Here is an 18,366-nt window from a genome sequence, read left to right as displayed (position 1 = left end):
CAAGAGCATTGTGGGAGATGGCAGGAGCCAGTGCTGGGAAGGTAAGAGAAAGGCCTGAAGGTGAATTCAGGGCCTGGTTTGTTACCTCCAGCAGGGACAAAGGTTTTGAAGAGCCACAAAGGGTCTTAAGTACTTGCTAAAAATATTAACAATTATTTTAATTGCCTTCTCTAAAGAGCATAGCACCTTTTCAGTGGTCAGCAGTGTAAAGGAAGAAATGAGCTGGTATGGGAAAGTGCCCACTTCATTGTGGAAATTCTACCCTCTATGCTGAAGGAGGTTTTGATATATAGTGATCTGGAAAGGTAAAATGATAAGTGGCCAAGATGATGTAACTACAGAGGATCAATTCAGTTGTCTGGAAGGGGTCTGAGAGCACTGAAATGAACCTAGTTACTTTGGGCATAGGGGTACAGATGGAAGAAGCTGGTAGGGTAAGACATCTCACCAAGCAACAAAAATCCACTTGCAGGTTTCCTACTGGACCTGGAGGTAATGGGGAGGAAACTCTCACATAATTAGGTATGTAAAATGGAGCTAAATTGATCAGCTTTAGGTCATAGAGCCTTTTATTTTAAATTTACTCAGGTTTTTTTTCATGGGATTTAAATTAAAAATGTATTTTTAAAATTATTCAAACCCAGAATTTACTGTAAAAATGATGAGTGAAATCAGGAGCTGTAGAATTGAAAATATTGATCATCCCTGTTATTCCTAACAATCTAAATATTTTATTGCTGTTTATTGATAGAGCAAAGTAGCATCTAAACAGGCCTTCTGACATAAAACTGTACAGTTTGCTCATCCAGGAGCACCAGCCTTCAAAATATTTGGACAAAAGGTGTTGATGAGAAGATCTGGTAGCTCCTCACTAGGTGGGTTGCAGAGGCAATAAAAGCTCACAACCTCAGTGCATCACAAGAGGTGGTCTCTCATCTATTTTCCTCTATTTAGAGGAATTCCCTGCTAATGAGGAAGCCAGTTGGCTGTTTGCCTAGTGCCATCTGGAGACCTGCAAGTGTCACAGAAGTTTGTTAGGCCTTTTAGATGTTGACTTTGTGGACTTGTCTACTGACAGGTGGTGACCTTCACTGGGGTGAACTCAGAGAACTATGGCGTTGGGTTTGACTCCTTTCAGCATTCAAGCAGAAATGCTGTTCAGTTGCCTCCCACACCTATTGCCTATTTAGTGGCCACTTGGCCTTCCCTGCCATTTGGTGGCATTGCCCCTCCCCCCTCTGCATTCCCTCCCCCCACCTGCCAGTTTCTAAACAAATCTTGCCCAATCTGGCTCCATTCTATGTGTACCCATTTGAAAAGAACTTGGGTAACAGGCAGAGATAGAGGAGGCTCTGCATTTCTTTGAAGATTCAGGACAAAATAATTCTACAATACCTTCCAGTGGTTATGCTTTTACCTCTTCCTGGTTTGAAGGAATTATCTAGTTAATAGGTGAGAAACCATAAGAAATTGAGAATCTGGTGTAAAGCCCAGCTTGGTGTCTCATGTGAACTATTTTGTCATTAGTGGTTGTAAAACCATATGGAAACTCCAAAGAAAAGTTCAGTCTAATTTTCTGCTTTCAGTCTGAATGCAAGAAGATTCTACTGGTGTGTTGATAAAAGCCTCTGCATGTACACATTGCTGTGTTATACTTAAGGCAATTCTGCTTGCATAAAAAGATTTTTGAAAAGCAAATGATAATGTCTCTAAATCAAGATGGCTCAGTTCTCACAATTTTTACACATAAGGTACAACATTCAAAACATAGGTTTCAATTTTTTTTTATTGTGCTCCTAAGCTATCTGGGCATATGTTTTTCATTGGGGGAAAATATTCCAGAAATTGGTCATTTTTATTCCACTAAATTAATGGTGAGGAACTTATTTGATAAAACATGTCTGTAATTCAACACAAAAAGCACGTTCATTTGTTCTTTTTGCCTGTAGGAAACATCTTAGACTATTTTACTAAAGGATAGGGTCACCTAGAGGGGAAATCTGTCGTCTTAAATCGTTCTTCTTTACACGTCATCAGCCAATACATGAGCTTGGGTGGGTGCTGCAACAACCGGAGGAGGGGATGTTGAGAGAGCTCAGAGAATCCTTGATTTTTCCTGCGGTGAGAGGGACTTTATCTCTTCAGAGAAGCGATGGTCTGAAAACACACTGCGAGTTGGTAGAGATGCGAACCGCTCAAATAGGGCTGCTGGCCGTGTTCCTGCCTTCGTCCACGTGTGCCTCGGGGAGTTGTAAAGTGAGTTTTGAGAATAAGGCGGGAAGCCCAGGTTTGATATCCTGGAGCTATATTCCCGAGGGCCGAAGGCCAAGGTGGCATCCAACCAAGGGCGCCTTCCACTGGGTGGGCGCGCCGCTGGTCCCCGGCCCTTGCCTTCAGCATCTTCACCTTGCTCCCCTTCCTCCGAAGTTGCGGAGGTGCCGGGAAGAGGAGGGGCCTCGTCTCGGGCGCCCGAGTGATTGGTTGTCCGGGGTCCTTGGCGAGGGCTCTGTGGTCCAGCCCTGGTGGAGAGGGGCGGAGCGGCCACTGCTCCAACCACCGCCGCCACCGCTACAGTCGCAGCCGCCGCAGCCCCGGCCGCTGGGCAAGTCACTCCGAGCGTCTGCTTTCCGGGTGCCCCGACACGGACAGGGGGCGCCGCGCTCAGCTCGTTTTGCGCCAGAGCCATGCCCGGCAGCCGCGTGTAACCGCCGAGCTTCGACCGCCGCGAGCCCACCTCGTGCACCGTCCCTCGCCTGAGCCGAGCTTTCTGTGCACGCAACTCCCTCGGCCCCCGCCGCCCCGCACCACCATGCCCCGGGCGACTGCCTTTGGGGCCCCGGTGTCACTGCTGCTGCCGCCCCTGCTGCTGCTGCTGTTGCCGCTGCCCCGCGGCACTGGGGGGCTGGAGGAGCGCTTGGACGTCGCCTCGGACTATTCGGCTCTGGAGGGCGAGGAGGGCGCGGAGCAGCAGCTGGAGCATTACCACGACCCGTGCAAAGCCGGTAGGTGCCGTCGCCTCCGGGGAAGTCCGGCAGAAGTTTGCCTTTGAAATGCAAATGAGTGGTGGGCGAGCCGGCGCTGCAGTCTGTGGGGCTGGTCTCCCCTCCCCTCCCTGGAGATGCCCCGGGTTCCCCGGGAAAACAATGCTTACTAGGAGCTGCTTAAATACCCCTCTGAGCCCTGGACGTTCCGGCAGGTTTGCTGCGCTCACCGGGTGGTGGCCGCAGGAACGTTCCCAAAGCGAATCGGGTTGAGTACCCGAGGCCGAGAGGGCGCTGAGTGTCCGAGGGTGCCTGTCAGCCGAGGGTTCAGCACCGGCCGCCGCCGGACGCTTTGGGCTGTAGCAGAGCAACCGGCTGGGCGCGGCGCTCCCGGGCTCAGATGGAGTTGCCGGCTCTAGCCTCACAGCATATGTAAGTTTTGCTCAAAGTTTCCCAAGATCTGTAGGTACTCTTGGGAAGAAATTTTAAGAAGAGAAAAGCTTCACAGTCTGTAGAAGGAAGGGTCGCCTAGGAAGAATGCGCAGGACTTGAATTGCGGCAAACTTCCCGGTAGTCCCCTCAGCATCGTCCCGGCCCGGAGATGCCCTGGGCGGGCGGAGATGGAAACCGGCAGGTGCTCTAATCCCGCCAGGAAGCGGCGCCCCGGGACGCGCGGGACTACCGCGAACTACCAACTAGCTGAGGGTTCTCTGGGTAGTGGCTTCCGAGCAGGAATCCTTGAGTTGTCAGCCCCAGAAGGACCCAAGCGCAGGTTCCAAAGATAGCTGAAGGGGCAGTTCCCAGCCAGGCCAGGGGGTTGCTCTCCTCCCGGGGAGGTGCTGGGCTCAGAGGACCCCACTCCTGCTCTGTGGCCAGTGGCCCGTGGGTAGTGGTGTTTATCTCTGAGCATTGTCCAGCCAGTGTCACTTAGCGGCCAGCTGAGACGAGCAGAAAGAGGTAAGCTGTCACCCTCAGAAGGCAGGTTGCATCTTCCAGGTCTGTGCCAGTGTCATGGTCCAGAGCTGCATTCTCTCCTTCCTCTTTCAGCCTCGTTTCCTCATCTCTAAATTGGGGAGCAAATAGGAAGGCTCAGATGATTTCTGGAAAAATTCTTTTCCAGTGGAATGACTATGATAGCATTTTAGTTATTTTTATTGTTACTGCAGTGGCTCTGGTATAGCCTGGGTGGAAACCAGAGGAAGTCAGGAAAGAAAAGGTTCCTAAGAGGCTAGAGGACCTAGGGAATTTGTGAGACCTCAAGATTACATAAAGGTTGAAGATCAAACCAGGCATGAGGAGTCTGGTTTTACCACAGGGAAGATTCTTGCAGAATATCCACCTAGTGCTATGTCTTGTGGGTCTTCTGAGTTGGGAAGGTGGGCAGAAGTAATTCAAGAGAATGTCAGCAGGTAGCATGCAGTGCCTCAGGGGACATCACTCATAGCCAAGGGAGAAGGGTATCCAGAGTGCTGTTGGGATGGCGGTCTGGCCCTGAAAAGAGGGTACTGAGTTTGGGAGAATGGGGCAGGGGTGGATCAGCCACCAGTGACACCTGTCAGGTACTAGTCTCTGCCAGGTGGGAGCTGGCCCTTGCGGGAGGCAGTACAGCAGCTGGTGCTCAGGAATAGGTTGAGCACCTGCGGTATGTTGGATGCTGGCCTGGACACCGCAAATCCAGAGGTAAAAAAGACACAGTGCGGTCTGTGAGAGCTTCCCAGCCTCGTCTCAGCCTTGAGGGAGATCCCTGAGGCAGTGTAGCCTGATGGGGCCTCATTTTCTCTAGCAGTTTTGCAGAGAATGTTGGCTAACCAGGGGCAGGCATGTTCTGCAACTGTTGCCCACAGGATGGGATGGGCTGGCAGGGTGAAAACGTGGAGAATCCTGGGAGTGTGGTTTCAGTCAGCTCTGTATCCTCCCAGCCCTCTGGCCTCTCTGGGCTATGTGATACTGAGAGTGGCCAGAAGAGGGCAATGGCAAGGGAGACCTAGGGAGAAGGAAACAATCTCATTCTACCCAATCTCATGGAAATTCCTTGATCTAGGGAACAGCCATATGGAAGGGCAACAAGCAGTTCAGAGGGCACTGAAGTCTCAATGAAAGGATTTGCCTTTGGGCTCAGCTGAAGGGCACTGCACTTCCTGGTTGCATATTTAAAGCAAACCTTTAAGAGCAGCTCATTCCTGTCTCAGCCAGAAGCCCTTCTCCTAGGATCTGCTTCAGGGTTTCTAATCTAAAATAGTTCCCACATGTCTCTTCTCCATTGTGGGTCTCCATTCTCTGTGGATCCCGCTTGCAGAGGGGAGAAACTTGGATCTGTTCCTGGCCTCTCAGTAGCTGTGTCACCTTGGACGCATCCCCTGTGGAAGGAAGATTTTGGTCTTGTTAAGAATGACAGTTCTGGGGTGCTTTCCTCTTGGTTCTCATCAGCCATCTTGCCCTGGGACCACTTCACACCTAACAGGCATTTGAGCCCCCCAGTTCCTTCCTATTCAGTGTTTTATGGTTTTGTGACCTTTGATTCCAGCCAGGCTTTCAGAGGCTGAGCAAACTTGCAAGTGTCATATGTACTATTTACAATGTTAATGTTTACAGTTCATCACTTTTTCAATTTACTTTTTACCATTTTTACCAGTTTACCATTTGCTCTGCCGTTATAAGTTGCATGACCTTGAACAAGTCATTTGATTTATAATTTCTGACAGATGGAAGTGCTTAGAACAGTGGTTGGACACATTGTTAGGTACTTACAAATAGATTTTCTAGAAATAGGTGGAAAGAACATCTTCATGCAGATCTTTTGAAGCAGATTTTAAGCTGTAAATTCTATATTTACTAATAGATAGTCTTTGATGCTGTGAAGGGGGATGACTTTTAAATCAGATAATTATGGAGTGGGACTGAATCTGTGAAGCACTCCTGGCCTGGGACTGGTGAGGGATGTTGGGTTTCTGGGAACATATTTTGTCCAGTGGTTTATAGCTCTCTTGTTTTGCTTTTCCTTTGATTCAGACAGAACAACCCTGTACTATACAGTAAGTCACAACACCCTCCCCACCACCAGGCCTCTGAGAGCAAAGCTTGGTGCGCCTTCTGCTGCTGCCTGACCTCATCCATAGCTCTTTAAGAAGATTCAAGCCAGAAGGCCTGGATCCTTATCAGACCTTGCCTCTTACTCTCTGTGTGACTGTTAACAAGTCATTTTACCTCTCCATGCCTCAGTCTCCCCATCCGCAAAATGGAGATGAGAGCAAAAATACTTGTCTTGTAGGCTAGATATAAGGCTAGTTTTATTTGAATTCCTCAGAGAGCAAGGCCTTATACAAGGACTTGTGTGTAGACAGTGTGTTTGGAAAGCAATCCCAGGAACCAGAGGGGAGGGAGCAGGAAGGGTGAGATAGAGAAGGAAATTCCATGTAGGGAGTGGGATTGAGGTAGCTGTTTTATGTGATGCGATTTTGACCCCAATGGGACCTCAGAGAAGCTTACAGAATACTTCCTAGAATTATCTGCCCAAAGGATAGGAGGCTGGAGCATTTATCCAGAGGCTGCTCCCTTTGTTGTTGGCTCCCTGATCCAGTCTCTATTCCTGCACAAGAGACCACCCTCAACTCAGTGGTGTAGAAAATCACCATGTTCTTATATCTGGAGTCTGTGGATTAGGAATTTGGAAAGGACCCAGCAGCATGGCTTTTGTCTGTTCCATGTGGTCTGAGCCTCACCTAGGAAGATTTTCAGGCTGGAGTGACTCACCAGCTAGGGGCTAGAGTCTTCTGGAGGCTCGTTCACTCACATGTCTGGCAGTTGAGACTGGCTGTTGCCTGGTACCTCAGTTGGACTGTTGGATAAACATCTGCAAATGGCCTCTTGTGGTTTCTCTGTGAGTGCTAGTTGGGCTTCCTTATAGCATGGCCACTGGACTCTAAGTGAATCCACGAGAAACAGATGGAAGCTATAGTGCCTTTGATGGTCCTACCTTGGGGTCATGAATCATCACTTCCACTGTGGTCACAAGCCCTCCCAGACTCAAGGGAAGGGAACAGAGACTCACCTGTCCTATGGGAAGAATGTCACAGTCACATTGTTAAACAAGAATGTGGGATAGGAGACATTGTTGTAGCTGGTTCGGGAAACTGTGACCTGCCATCCTCCTGCACATCCAGGCTTTGTGGGCCCTCCAGGTTCAGAAAGTCCTAGAGCAGAAATGTGGGGAGACATGGAGTGAAGGCATGGAACTGCCCAGAGTTGAGCTGAGAGCATGTGACTCAGGTCACCAAAATTGTTTACATGAGGCTCAGATTATGTGAAATTGCTTGTATAGCCTTTGAATTTATTAAATCCAAGGGAACCTGTGGGCAGCCAGCTTTACTTTTCAGCCAGTGGTTGGACAGGTGCCAGGGCTTCCTCACAGCTGAGTCCTGGGTTGGTGATATGATAAAGTTGGTGGCACCTGATGATGCATGGCTCAAGAGCCAGTGGTGAGGGTTGTGGCCTGGGAACTGCCTATTTCTTTGTGGGCAAGTTTAGATCCTTTTCACACTTTCAGACCTTACTTCTGCCTGGAATTTGGGGCCTCACTCCACCTTGTCATTCTCTCCAGGATGCCTTACTAATCAGGTGTGTTTTGGAGGGGGTCACCTAGAGCACTCTCTGGGGCATCTCTTGCCAGCAGCCATCACATTGCTGATGTAAGACTAAAATGTTAAACTTTACAGAGTCGGGGATTTTTGTCACAAGGCCGGTACCTACCGTATCCAGCATTCTGAAGGCATTGGTCATCATCTGTTGTACCAGAGAGGAGTGATTCAGGCCCTGTGTGGGTTGGGTCCTTTGCTGATGGAACTCCATACTTGCTGTCAGCCTGACAGGAAAAGTAGCCCTGGCCAGAGGGCTGCAGACCTCATGAGAATTCCTGGAGCTTTTGGGCCCAAGGGCAGGGCTTCTCCAGCCTTTCTACCCTTCATGGCAGGCACCAGCACCCTGGTTCCTATGCAGAGCTGAGTCTCACAACTGGCATCCCACTGGTCCCCCAGGAGAGTCCCACGGGTCACGCCCTGGTTAAGACCCCTGGCATTTCCACAGCTTGATTTTCATTCCTACTTGTCATGAGGTGCTTGCTGACAGGCAGGTGCTGATTTGATGGAATTGAAATGTTTCAGGGCCATGTTGGACTTATGTGTTCGTCTTCCCAATCTCCAGGCAGAAGCAGCATCTAGTCTACCTCTGTCTCTCCTAGTTCATTCCATGCAGTGTCCCAGAGAAGACTGGTTAAAGGTACAGGATCTGACACCTGCCAAACATGGATTCAAAATCTGCCCCTTGAGCTGGGCATGGTGATGGCACCTAAACTCCCAGCTACTTGGGAGGCTAAGGCAGGAGAGTCACTTGAGCCCATAAGTTGGAGACCACTTTGGGCAAACATAGCAAGACCCCATCTCAAAAATAAACAAAAAGCCCCACAGAATCTTTCCCTTTGCAAGACTGTGTGACCTTGAGTAAGTTGCTTAGGCTCCCTGAGCCTCAGTTTCCTCACTTGAAAAAAAGTGCTAAAATCTACTTGCTACAAGCATTATTCATTAATTTTTCAGCAGTTTCTGGCATGAGGCAAGTGCTCAATGATATTTATATAATTATAGTTCACAAGAACTTATTGAACTTATTTGCTGAAATGCTGTAGAAGAATTTGAATTTTTGCAATAAATAAATTAATAATTTCATATAGTATAATTAGAGTTGGGAATTCTTTTTAAAAATTAAATACTTTTTAGTTATAGGTGGACACAATATCTTTATTTTTTTATTTTTATTTTTTATGTGATGCTGAGGATTGAACCCAGTGCCTCATGCATGCTAGGTGAGCGCTCTACCTCTGAGCCACAACCCCAGCCCAGAGTTGGGGATTCTTAATTTCAGATCTGCTAATTGTTGTTAAACAGTCTCAAAATTAGGTGAAGAGGACTGGGCATAGTGGCAAGTGCTTGTAATCACAGCAACTTGGTAAGCTGAGGCAGGAGGATCCCAAGTTCAAAGCCAACCTGGGCAACTTAGCAAGAACTTGACTCAAAAATAAAAGAGGACTAGGATATAGCTCAGTGGTAAAGCACCCAAGTTCATTCACTAGCACCAAAAAAAAAAAAAAAAAGGGAAGGGTGAATTTTATAGTATAGGAGTTTGTATCTCAATAAAAATGCTTTAAAAAAATAAGAGTAAATAAAAATGAGGAGCAGGGGCCAAATTGTGGAAGTAAATTCACTGTCTTGGCTTCTGAATTACAGTCAACTAAGAAGTCAGCTCATCCAAGCAAGCCTGATGTGTGGCCATCACATGTCAAATAGCCCAGGGCTCCTAACAGTGGCCGCTACTCACACTGCTTGAGCAGTGTCTGGAAAAGAGGAGACTGGACTGGGGAGCATGCCTGGTACGTGGGGCTGCTCTGAGAGGTAAAGATAATAAGAACTCCACCCGTGACCCTGAACACTGCACCCAGGGCACACAGCATCTGTTTTGCCTTAGAGGAAACTGAGCTTTGGGCCTGGACTTTCTACCTGACAATAATGCTTCTTTAACTTCCAATGCTCTCCCTGTGAACAGAGCCCATGTTTGCAGACACAAAATCCACATTGACATCATCACAGATAGGTCCCCAAATCTTTCTCTTTTTAAAAAATATTTGTAGTTGTAGATAGACACAATAACTTTATTATTGTTATTTTATTTTTTATTTTATGTGGTGCTGAGGATTGAACTCAGTGCTTCACAAGTGCTAGGAAAGCACTCTACCACTGAACTACAACCCAGTCCAGGTCCCCAAGTCTTGCAGTGGAGTCCATTTTTCCTTTTTTCTGTACCCAGAGGTGCAGTGGTTGACATTGCACACCTGTTTTAGTCCCCTTTTTTGCTGCTGTGATTAAAAGTTTTGACCAGAACAACTATAAAAGAGGAAGAGTTTATTTGAGGGCTCACGGTTTCAGAGGTCTTAGTTCATAGAAGGCCAGCTCCATTCCTTAGGACCCAAGGTGACACAGAGCATCATGTTTGGAGAGTGTGGCAGAGGGAAGCAGCTCACATCAGAAAGCAGAGACTCCACTCTCTAGACATGAATATATACCCAAAGCCACGCCCTAATTCCCACCTCCTGCAGCCACACCCTGCCACTCAGTTACCACTCAGTTAATCCCTGTCAGGGGATTAAATCACTGATTAGTTAAGACTCTTAGAATCTATTCATTTCTCCTCTGAACCTTCTTACATTGTCTCACATGTGAGCTTCTGGGGGATACCTCACATCCAAACCATAACAACACTCTTCCTACAGGTGGCATGTGTGTCATAAGAGTGTCCTTTCCTTCGTCCTGCATAGTGAGACAGGAGGAGGGGAAATAACGTTATTGCAGAGCCCCCACAAAGCCCCAGATCTGCAGGGCTTCTGGCACATGCCAAGCTCTGCACTGACGATCTATGTACCTGTCAGACCTCGACACTGCCCCTGGCTCCTCTTGCCTGTGCTGTACACAGCTGGCTGCCTGAGCAGGAAGATGCTCCGAGATGGAAGCTGAGTATAGACAGGTCAGCCAGGCGTTTCATTCCCCAGCACCTCTGAGGTCAGTTCTGAACATCTGGCTGACCACTGCTTCTCTGGACACCCTCATGGTGCTCCCCTGCCTGGGCCATGGTTGTTAGGGTACCTGGCTCCTCCCAGGTCCACAAAGGACAAGAACCTTGTGGCAGCATTGTGGTTCCATACCATGATTTGGCATCAGGCTGACTTAGGTCCTCCTTCTCCGCTCTTACTAGCTGTGAGACCTTGAGCAACTCCTCAACCTTTTAAGTTTGCAGTTTCCTCATCTGTACTATATGGTTAATAGAAATTCCTATTAGCAGGCTGTTGAGGTATGAAAGATAATTGATATTGTGCCTAGCAGATAGAAGCATTTGATTAATATGCTACATACTCTCAGCATAGATTCATTGCTAGAATTACCTGGCTGCTGAAGAACCTGTCGTGGCCCCCAAAATGTGTGGATGAATTGGTTCACTTAAACACCACTGCTTTCCATTCCTGTAAGGCAGCAGGGGCGAAGCAGGCAGACACTATAGGCCATTCGCCTAGGTTCAAGTCCTGGCTCTGCCACTAATAGCTGTGGGACTCTGAGCAAACCTGCTTAAGCTTGCTGAGACTCAGTTTTCTCATCTACAAGATGGAGATACTAATGTCTGCCACATAGGATTACTATGAAGATTGAATGAATTCATATAGGTAAAGTACTTAGAATAATGCCTGGAGATGGTAGATGTTTAGTAAATACTTTAGTTTTTTATTATCATCATCCTGCAGAAATCCAACAAGATTTCCAGCTGGCAGGAAACCCAATATCCGAACAACCAAAGCCCAATGATGTTTTAGGAGTTTGATGTTGATTAATGACACAGGTAGCTCCTCTATATCTGGAAACCTACAAACTGAAACCTACCTAGAAGCTTGGGAGCCTCCTTGGGGATGGTTAGGCCGAGAGTTTCTGTATCACCTAGACACTGACATCTGGTCCCACCTGAGAAACCAGCTCCTGGCTGTTTGGAGAAGTGCCTCCTGGCCACTTTTCTTCCCAAAGCAGTGTTCCTATGGCCTTCAGGTTCCAAAGAGCTCCAGGCACCAGCCTATACCACATTGTTGGTGGCACACAGCCTCTCCCAGGAGACCTTGCCCCTCAATCTGAAGAGAAGCTATAATTTCATGGGTCCTCAAACCAAGAAGACTTGGCTCTTGCCAATGTTTTTCAAGAGGAAAATGAAGATATTAACCCTCCCATTGCCACATTTCCTTGACTCTGGCTACAACTAATAATTTACAAAGCTCCTTTCCTTCCATTCCCTCTACTGGTCTCTCAAACAGATCAGATTATGCGGATGCCCCTAGGACATGGCCTGGCCTCATGTAATTTCATGGGCATTGTAAGAAATAGTTTGGGTGCTTGTGCAGGGGACAACCTGGGCTGGGCCCTGCCCAGGATTGAGCTTGGAAGTGGTAGAACAAGAACCTCAAATCCCTGCTCTCCACTCCAGGCCATGTGGCCTGTCCTAACTTGGATCCTCTATCTTTTCTCAACTCTGCTACCCACAGTAAACAAGCATCTATACCACGCCTAGTCTGAAGGTCATGTTTGTGTATTTGTTCCCCAGACTACCAAAACGTACCACCTTGTCTCTGCCCTTAGCATAGGAATCTGACAAGGATGAGAGAATTCTGGCCTTCAAAGCACTCTCAGTCCCAAAGCACTGAGAATAATGACGAATAACTCAGGATGCTGAAATACATCTGTCCCTCCATCTTTCTTCCGGAAGGCCCTGGGGCAGTGCATGAGTGTCAGGTCCAGCCATGCTCTTTCCCCTAGATAACCTAGACGATCAAGTTTCCCAAGGAAGCTCTGGGTTTCAAGAGCAGAGGCAATGAAACCCCTTGCAAGTGACTCTTTTTGGGCATCAGGTAACCCAAGGCTAGAAGCCCATCTCTTCCCTTACTATCAATTTGGCTTCGATCAAGTTTCTTAACCTCTCTGAGCTTCAGTTTTCCTCATTTGAAAAATGGGAATGATATGAAAACCCATCATATGGGTTTGTTTGAAGATTAAATGTTAATGTGTTTAGCAAGCTATCATTCATTGCTATTCTCCTTGCTATTAATAGTATTCCTATTATTGTTCCCCACTTAAGAATTTCCCTGTAAGTGACAATCCCAGTGGCCTGCAGATACTTATTTCTCCCTCTCAGGACTGCCAAGAGTTCTCTGGGGATCTGCAGCATGTGGCAAGTGATAATGTTTTCTTCCACTGCTCGCTCGCTCTCACCCATGAAGCAGGGAGAGGATGACAGATAAACCAATGCATATAAACAGGTTTATCCTGGTACCCTCAGCCTGCTCATAATCCAGTTCTGCCTGGATGCAAACATAGCAACAGGAACCGAGCTTTCCTGCTGATTGGTTATGGACCTATCTGTGATCACGCCACCCTCTAACCACTTCTGCCAATTACCAATAAATATTCCCAAGCTCGCCTGCATGAGCACTTGAGTGTTGATGTTCAGCCCAGGTCTTTGCTGCTCCGCCAGCTGGGCCACTTATCTCCCACCTCATCCTGCAATTTGCACAGAGCCTCTTCCTCTTCCTCCCACCTGGATTCCTAGCCTAGAGTTGCTGCGAGTCCTCTGAGCTGTTCTCCCAGAAACAGCCTCAAACTACCAGCTTCCTGAAACTCTTTTTCATGTCCCTGGACTTGTTATCTCCCTGTTGATCTGGGCCTGGTTTCCCATCGTGTCCTCCATGGCTCACAAAGTTCTGGACCCCGTGGTCACAGGTGCCAGAGTCCACCCAGGTGGACTGGTTGCCAGCCTGGCCACCTGACTCTCTCTCCCTGTGTCATGCAGTCCAAACCAAGTCTTGTCAGTTCTGTTTCCAAAATTGAGTCTGTCCATTTCTCTGCATCCTTACTGCCACCATGGTCCAAGACCCCACCAGCCTGCATTAGAGCCTGCATTGGAGCCTGACCTGATGCCACTTTTGCCTCAGGAAATCTGTTTTCCATGTTGTAGGCAGAGGGATCTCTCTGAACTCATATCTGAGCATGTTTGCAAAGTTGGACCTGCTTAGGACCCTTCATGATTTCCAGTGTACTTGGTAGGAGAGCAGTCTGCAGCCCTGTGTGCCCTGGTCATTGCTCAGCCTCCCTCTCCTTACCGATCATGCTGTGTCTCAAGTAGGTTCTTTTCCTGCCTGCAAAGATCCCCTGACTGTCCACATGGTGAACTCCAACTCTTTCTCCAGGACTCATCTTGCTGTCATTTCCAGTCACAATCAGGCCCCTTCTCTTAAATCACTCTTCACCCTTGTTTTTCAGCATAGCACTTTTATACACCTAGAACTGTAGAATAGTCGCTGTGACTTGCTCAGCGACTATTTCCGCCTTGCATAATGAACTCCCAGAGTGAGAAACTGGACTCATTTGGTTTTCCAGTCATTGACACAGTGCTAGCCCCCGGCGGGTGCTCAAGAAAATACCATAGAGATTCAGAAAAAGTAGCAATCACCGTGAGACAATTAAAGAAGGTCTCCTAGTGAGAAACGTGGGAACCCCTGAGCTTGGCTGAAAGAATGGATGGGATTTGGAAGAGCTGGGATGCAGGAGAAGGCATTTCAGGTATTGTGAAAGGTGAGACCACAAGGGTGTTTGGGATCTGTTTGGAGCTGGGAGTTTACTCTGGTTTACTTTGCAGAATAGCAGTGACAAGATTGAAATAAGCTTGGAACGGTGAATGTCAAGCTGAGGCATTTGAAACATATCCCTAAGGAAATAGGGAGCTGTTGCTGGGCTTTGAGCAGAGGACTGTTGTACTGAAGGATATAGAGCTTAGGATCCACAAAAGCAGGAAACAGAGGAACCACCAGTCATCCTGGCCTTGGGAACATGAAGACTGGCTTGTGGCCTTGAGGATGGAAAGGGAAGGAAAAGATCATAGTTTTGTGGGTGGGAGGGATCCTGAGCTGTGCTGTGCCTCGGGGTCATGGCTGAAATATGAATTAAGTCATCCAGATATGTTCAGCAAGCATTAAGGTACCCTTGAGGTGGAGAGGAAAGGGAGATTATGTTTTAACATGAAACATTTTTTCTGAAGTACATGGCAAATATGCAAGGGCTAAATATGTTCAGTAATCCTGTTGCTTAGAAGTAACTGTTAACATTTTATTCTATCTTCTTCCAGATTTTTTCTATGAACATTTGTAACATTTTTTTCCCTGAAAATACTGCACACAATTGCTTTGAACCATTCTTCTATTTCACTTTCTCTTAGTTCCATGAACCTTTTTCTATGACAGGTAATAAATGCACTTGTAGAGCATCCATTTAAGTTGTTTTGTACCTGGTTGCATAGATGCACCATCATTTATTAAACCAATCTCCTTTGTTGGGCACACAGATTTTTTCCCCCTGGCAAATATGCTTTTATAAACAATGATGCTGGATCATCCTTTTAGTTTGATTTCTATGTGCATCTCTAATGATTTCTCTAGGATAGATTCCTAGTGGTGGAACTGCTAGGAATATAGATGCTTTTTAGAGCTTTTTAAACTACCCTTTAGACTGGGAGCTTAGTTCAGTGGTAGAGAGTTTGCCTAGCACTGCCAAGGCCCTGGGTTCCTTTCCTGCCCCTGAAAAAACAAAATCAATCAAATCTCCCTACAAAAATTTTTGACTCCTGGGCTGGGGGTTGTGGCTCAGTGGTAGAGCATTTGCTTAGCATGCATGAGGCACTGGGTTTGATCCCCAGCACCACATAAAAAAAATAAAGATAAAATAAAATAAAATTATTGTGTCCATCTACAAATTAAAAAAATCTGACTCCTTTACATTCCCATCAGGAGTAATACTTTGTATTCTAGTTTTTAAAATTTTTTTGCCTTATTTGCCACTCGTAATTTTTGGAGAGAAGATTTTTTTTAAACACTTTAAAAAAAACTTATCTGTACCTTTCACTGACTTTTTCCCATGAAGGTGAATATGGCTGAATCAGTTAAGATGAAATCACTAGTAATGGACCCAAGTTCATTGGCTGTGTCCATCAGGGTCCAGTTGGGGGAATGGAATCACACCAGTAATTTGAACAGTAATTAGTAAATCTAATATCAATAATTGTTAACTCACAGAAGTGAATTGACTGTTAAAGGAGAAGAGAACTTGAAGGAAAGCATGACTAGCAGAGAAAAGGAGCAACTACCAGGGAGGGAGCCCACCCAGCCTGCCCCTCCAGGCTGAAATTCTAACTTCACAAGGGAAGGTGTGGCTGTGGTCTGCTGAAGGTTGGACAAGTTTGCTGAGAACTAGTGCCCACCCCCGTTTTGTGTTAGTCTACTTTTTGTTGCTATACCCAAACACCAGACAGAACAACTTAGAGGGAAAAAAAAAAATTTCGAGCTCACAGTTCCAGAGGTTCAATCTCACTCTGGACCTTGAGGTGAGGCAGAACTTCATGGCAGAAGGGTAGGATGGAGGAACACAGTGCAGGAAGCAGAGAGAGGGAGAGAGGAGTCAGGGGGATGAGATCCAGTCCCTAAGGGCACACTACAGATACCTACTTCCTCCAGTCTTGCCCTACATGCCTACAGTTACCACCCTGTACAATAGTCCTTTCAAATTATTAATCCATCAAATGGATTAATCCACTGATTTAGGTTATAGTTCTCATAATCTAATCATTTTACCTCTGAGCATTCCTGCATTGTCTCCGACATGAGCTTTCAGAGAAAACTTCATATCCAAGCCATAACACCACTTAGCTGCAGGGGAGATGTTTCAACACTTCCAGTGACGTACTCTGAAGCACTGCTGTGTAGTACCAGAGGTAGTCTGTCCTGTGTTTTATGTCCTGCATCACTACTTTTGCTTTGAGGCCAGTGTTAAGTAAAATAAGGGTTACTAAACACAAGCCCTGTGATACTGAGATAGTCACCTGATATCTGAGATGGCTACTAAGTGACCAGTGGGGCAGTAACCTATACAGCACGGATATGCTAGATGTGTTGGTCAGCTTTTGTTGCTATGACCAAAATACCCAACAGGAACAACTTAGAGGAAGAAAAGTTTATTTGGGCTCATGATTTCAAAGATTCCATCCATGGATGACCAACTCCAGTGCTCTGGGCCTAAGGTGAAACAGAGCATCATGGTGGAAGGGTGTGAAAGAAGAAAACTACTCAACTCATGGCAGTCAGGAAGCAGAGTGAAAGATGGGAGGGGCCAGAAGAAGAGAGATAATCCCCAGGGCATGCCCACAATGACTCACCTCCTCCAGCCACATACCACCTGTCTGCATTTACCCAGTAATCCATTCAAATTATTAGTCCACTAAGTGGATTAATCCACTGACTAAGTTATAACTTTCTGGATCTAATTATTTCACCTCCTGCATTAACACAGGAACTTTGGAGAGAGATCTCATATCCAAACCAAAATCTTGAACAGAAAGATAAGTCACATTCTAAGCAGGAATGGGGCAGGATGACATATGATTTCATTATGCTATTCAGAACAGTTGCACAATTTAAAACTTGTGAATTGTCTTTTTCTGGAATTTTCTATCTAATATTTTCAGGCCGTAGGTGATGGTGGGTAACTGAAACAATGATGGTGAGGGAAACAACAGATGGTGAGGGAGGGACTACCATACTGCAGGAAAAGGCTGGCCAGTAGAAATTTGTCCATTGGAGACTGGCAAAACTCTGAAGGTTGGTACCAATGGTTCTCCTGAACACTGTCAGCAGCCATTCTTATAGAGTAAGACAGACAAGCTCACCAGAATCAGGATGAGAAGTCCTCTCTGCATGCAGTATCCCTGCAGTGCCCTCCACCTACAAAACCTAACATTGTGCCAGCAGGTGGAGAAAGGTTCACAGGGACCAGCTCCAGTACCACACAACATGATGAAGAAGGACAGACGGGGCGCTGAAGGCAGTATATCAGTAGCTGGGGGAGTGGCTTCAGCCAGCAGGAAGTCTATTTCTTTCTCACATCAGAGTCTGGAGGACTGCAGTCCGGGGCCTGTATGACCGTTCATCCCCAGGAGGTCCTCCAGGACCCAAACCCCTCCCCATTGACCACTCACTCTCCCTAGCTTGAAGCCCTTGTCTTCGGGGTCCAAGATGATATATAGTGCTCAAACCATCACAGGCACCATCTAGACATGGGAGCCATGGAAAATAAAGAGAGAGAGGGCTGGTGGGTGGGGGCAGGGTGGGGGGACAAGGAAGAAGATTCCCAGGATCTGCCATTTGTTCCTTGTACCTCATCTCATTGTCTGGAACTTGGCCGTAGATGTGCCCAGACGTGGGCACCTGGAAGATCTTGGCATCTGGAAGACCTGGAACTAAAAATCAGAGGTTTTGTTAGTATAGAAGAAGGAGAGAAAATGTGCTGGTGGGCAATGAAGCAGTCTCTGCCACGATAGACCAAAACTGCTGGACGTTTATGCAGAAGATTCAGTCAAGATAATAAGAGGCCGCTACCATTTCTAAAAGTTAACCAGCTGAACCATGTAAAGTCTTTTTAAAAAAAATTTTTTTTTAGTTCTAGATGAACACAGTACTTTTATTTTATTTATCTGTTTTTATGTGGTGCTGAGAATCAAACCCAGGGCCTCACACATGCTAGGCGAGCACTCTACCACTGAGCCACAACCCCAGCCCTGAACAATGTAAAATCTTTGAGTCAAAGCTGGTAAAATGTTAGAGCTGGGAAGAGCCTATGGAATTGTTTATTTTAGGTTTCCTGTGTTTCCTACAAGAACCCTGAGGGCCTAGAGGGGCAGTAACTTATCCAAGAGCACATGAGTAGCTATGGGTCTG

The 18,366-nt window shown here is 46.8% G+C and overlaps 1 protein-coding gene across 1 annotated transcript in view; it reads left to right on the top strand.

The window, feature by feature from the left end:
* Window positions 1–2,809: 2,809 nt before the first annotated feature.
* Window positions 2,810–18,366, top strand: part of Tll2 (tolloid like 2) — a 116,885-nt gene continuing 101,328 nt past the window's right edge. The window contains exon 1 of the mRNA XM_076834561.1: window positions 2,810–3,002. Within this exon, the coding sequence (XP_076690676.1) occupies window positions 2,810–3,002 (193 nt within the window). The remainder of the gene's footprint in view (window positions 3,003–18,366) is intronic.

Source organism: Callospermophilus lateralis, chromosome 15 (genome assembly GCF_048772815.1).
Source record: "Callospermophilus lateralis isolate mCalLat2 chromosome 15, mCalLat2.hap1, whole genome shotgun sequence".
In the NCBI taxonomy this organism is placed as follows: Eukaryota; Metazoa; Chordata; class Mammalia; order Rodentia; family Sciuridae; genus Callospermophilus; species Callospermophilus lateralis.
This window is presented reverse-complemented; position numbering and strand designations above follow the sequence as displayed.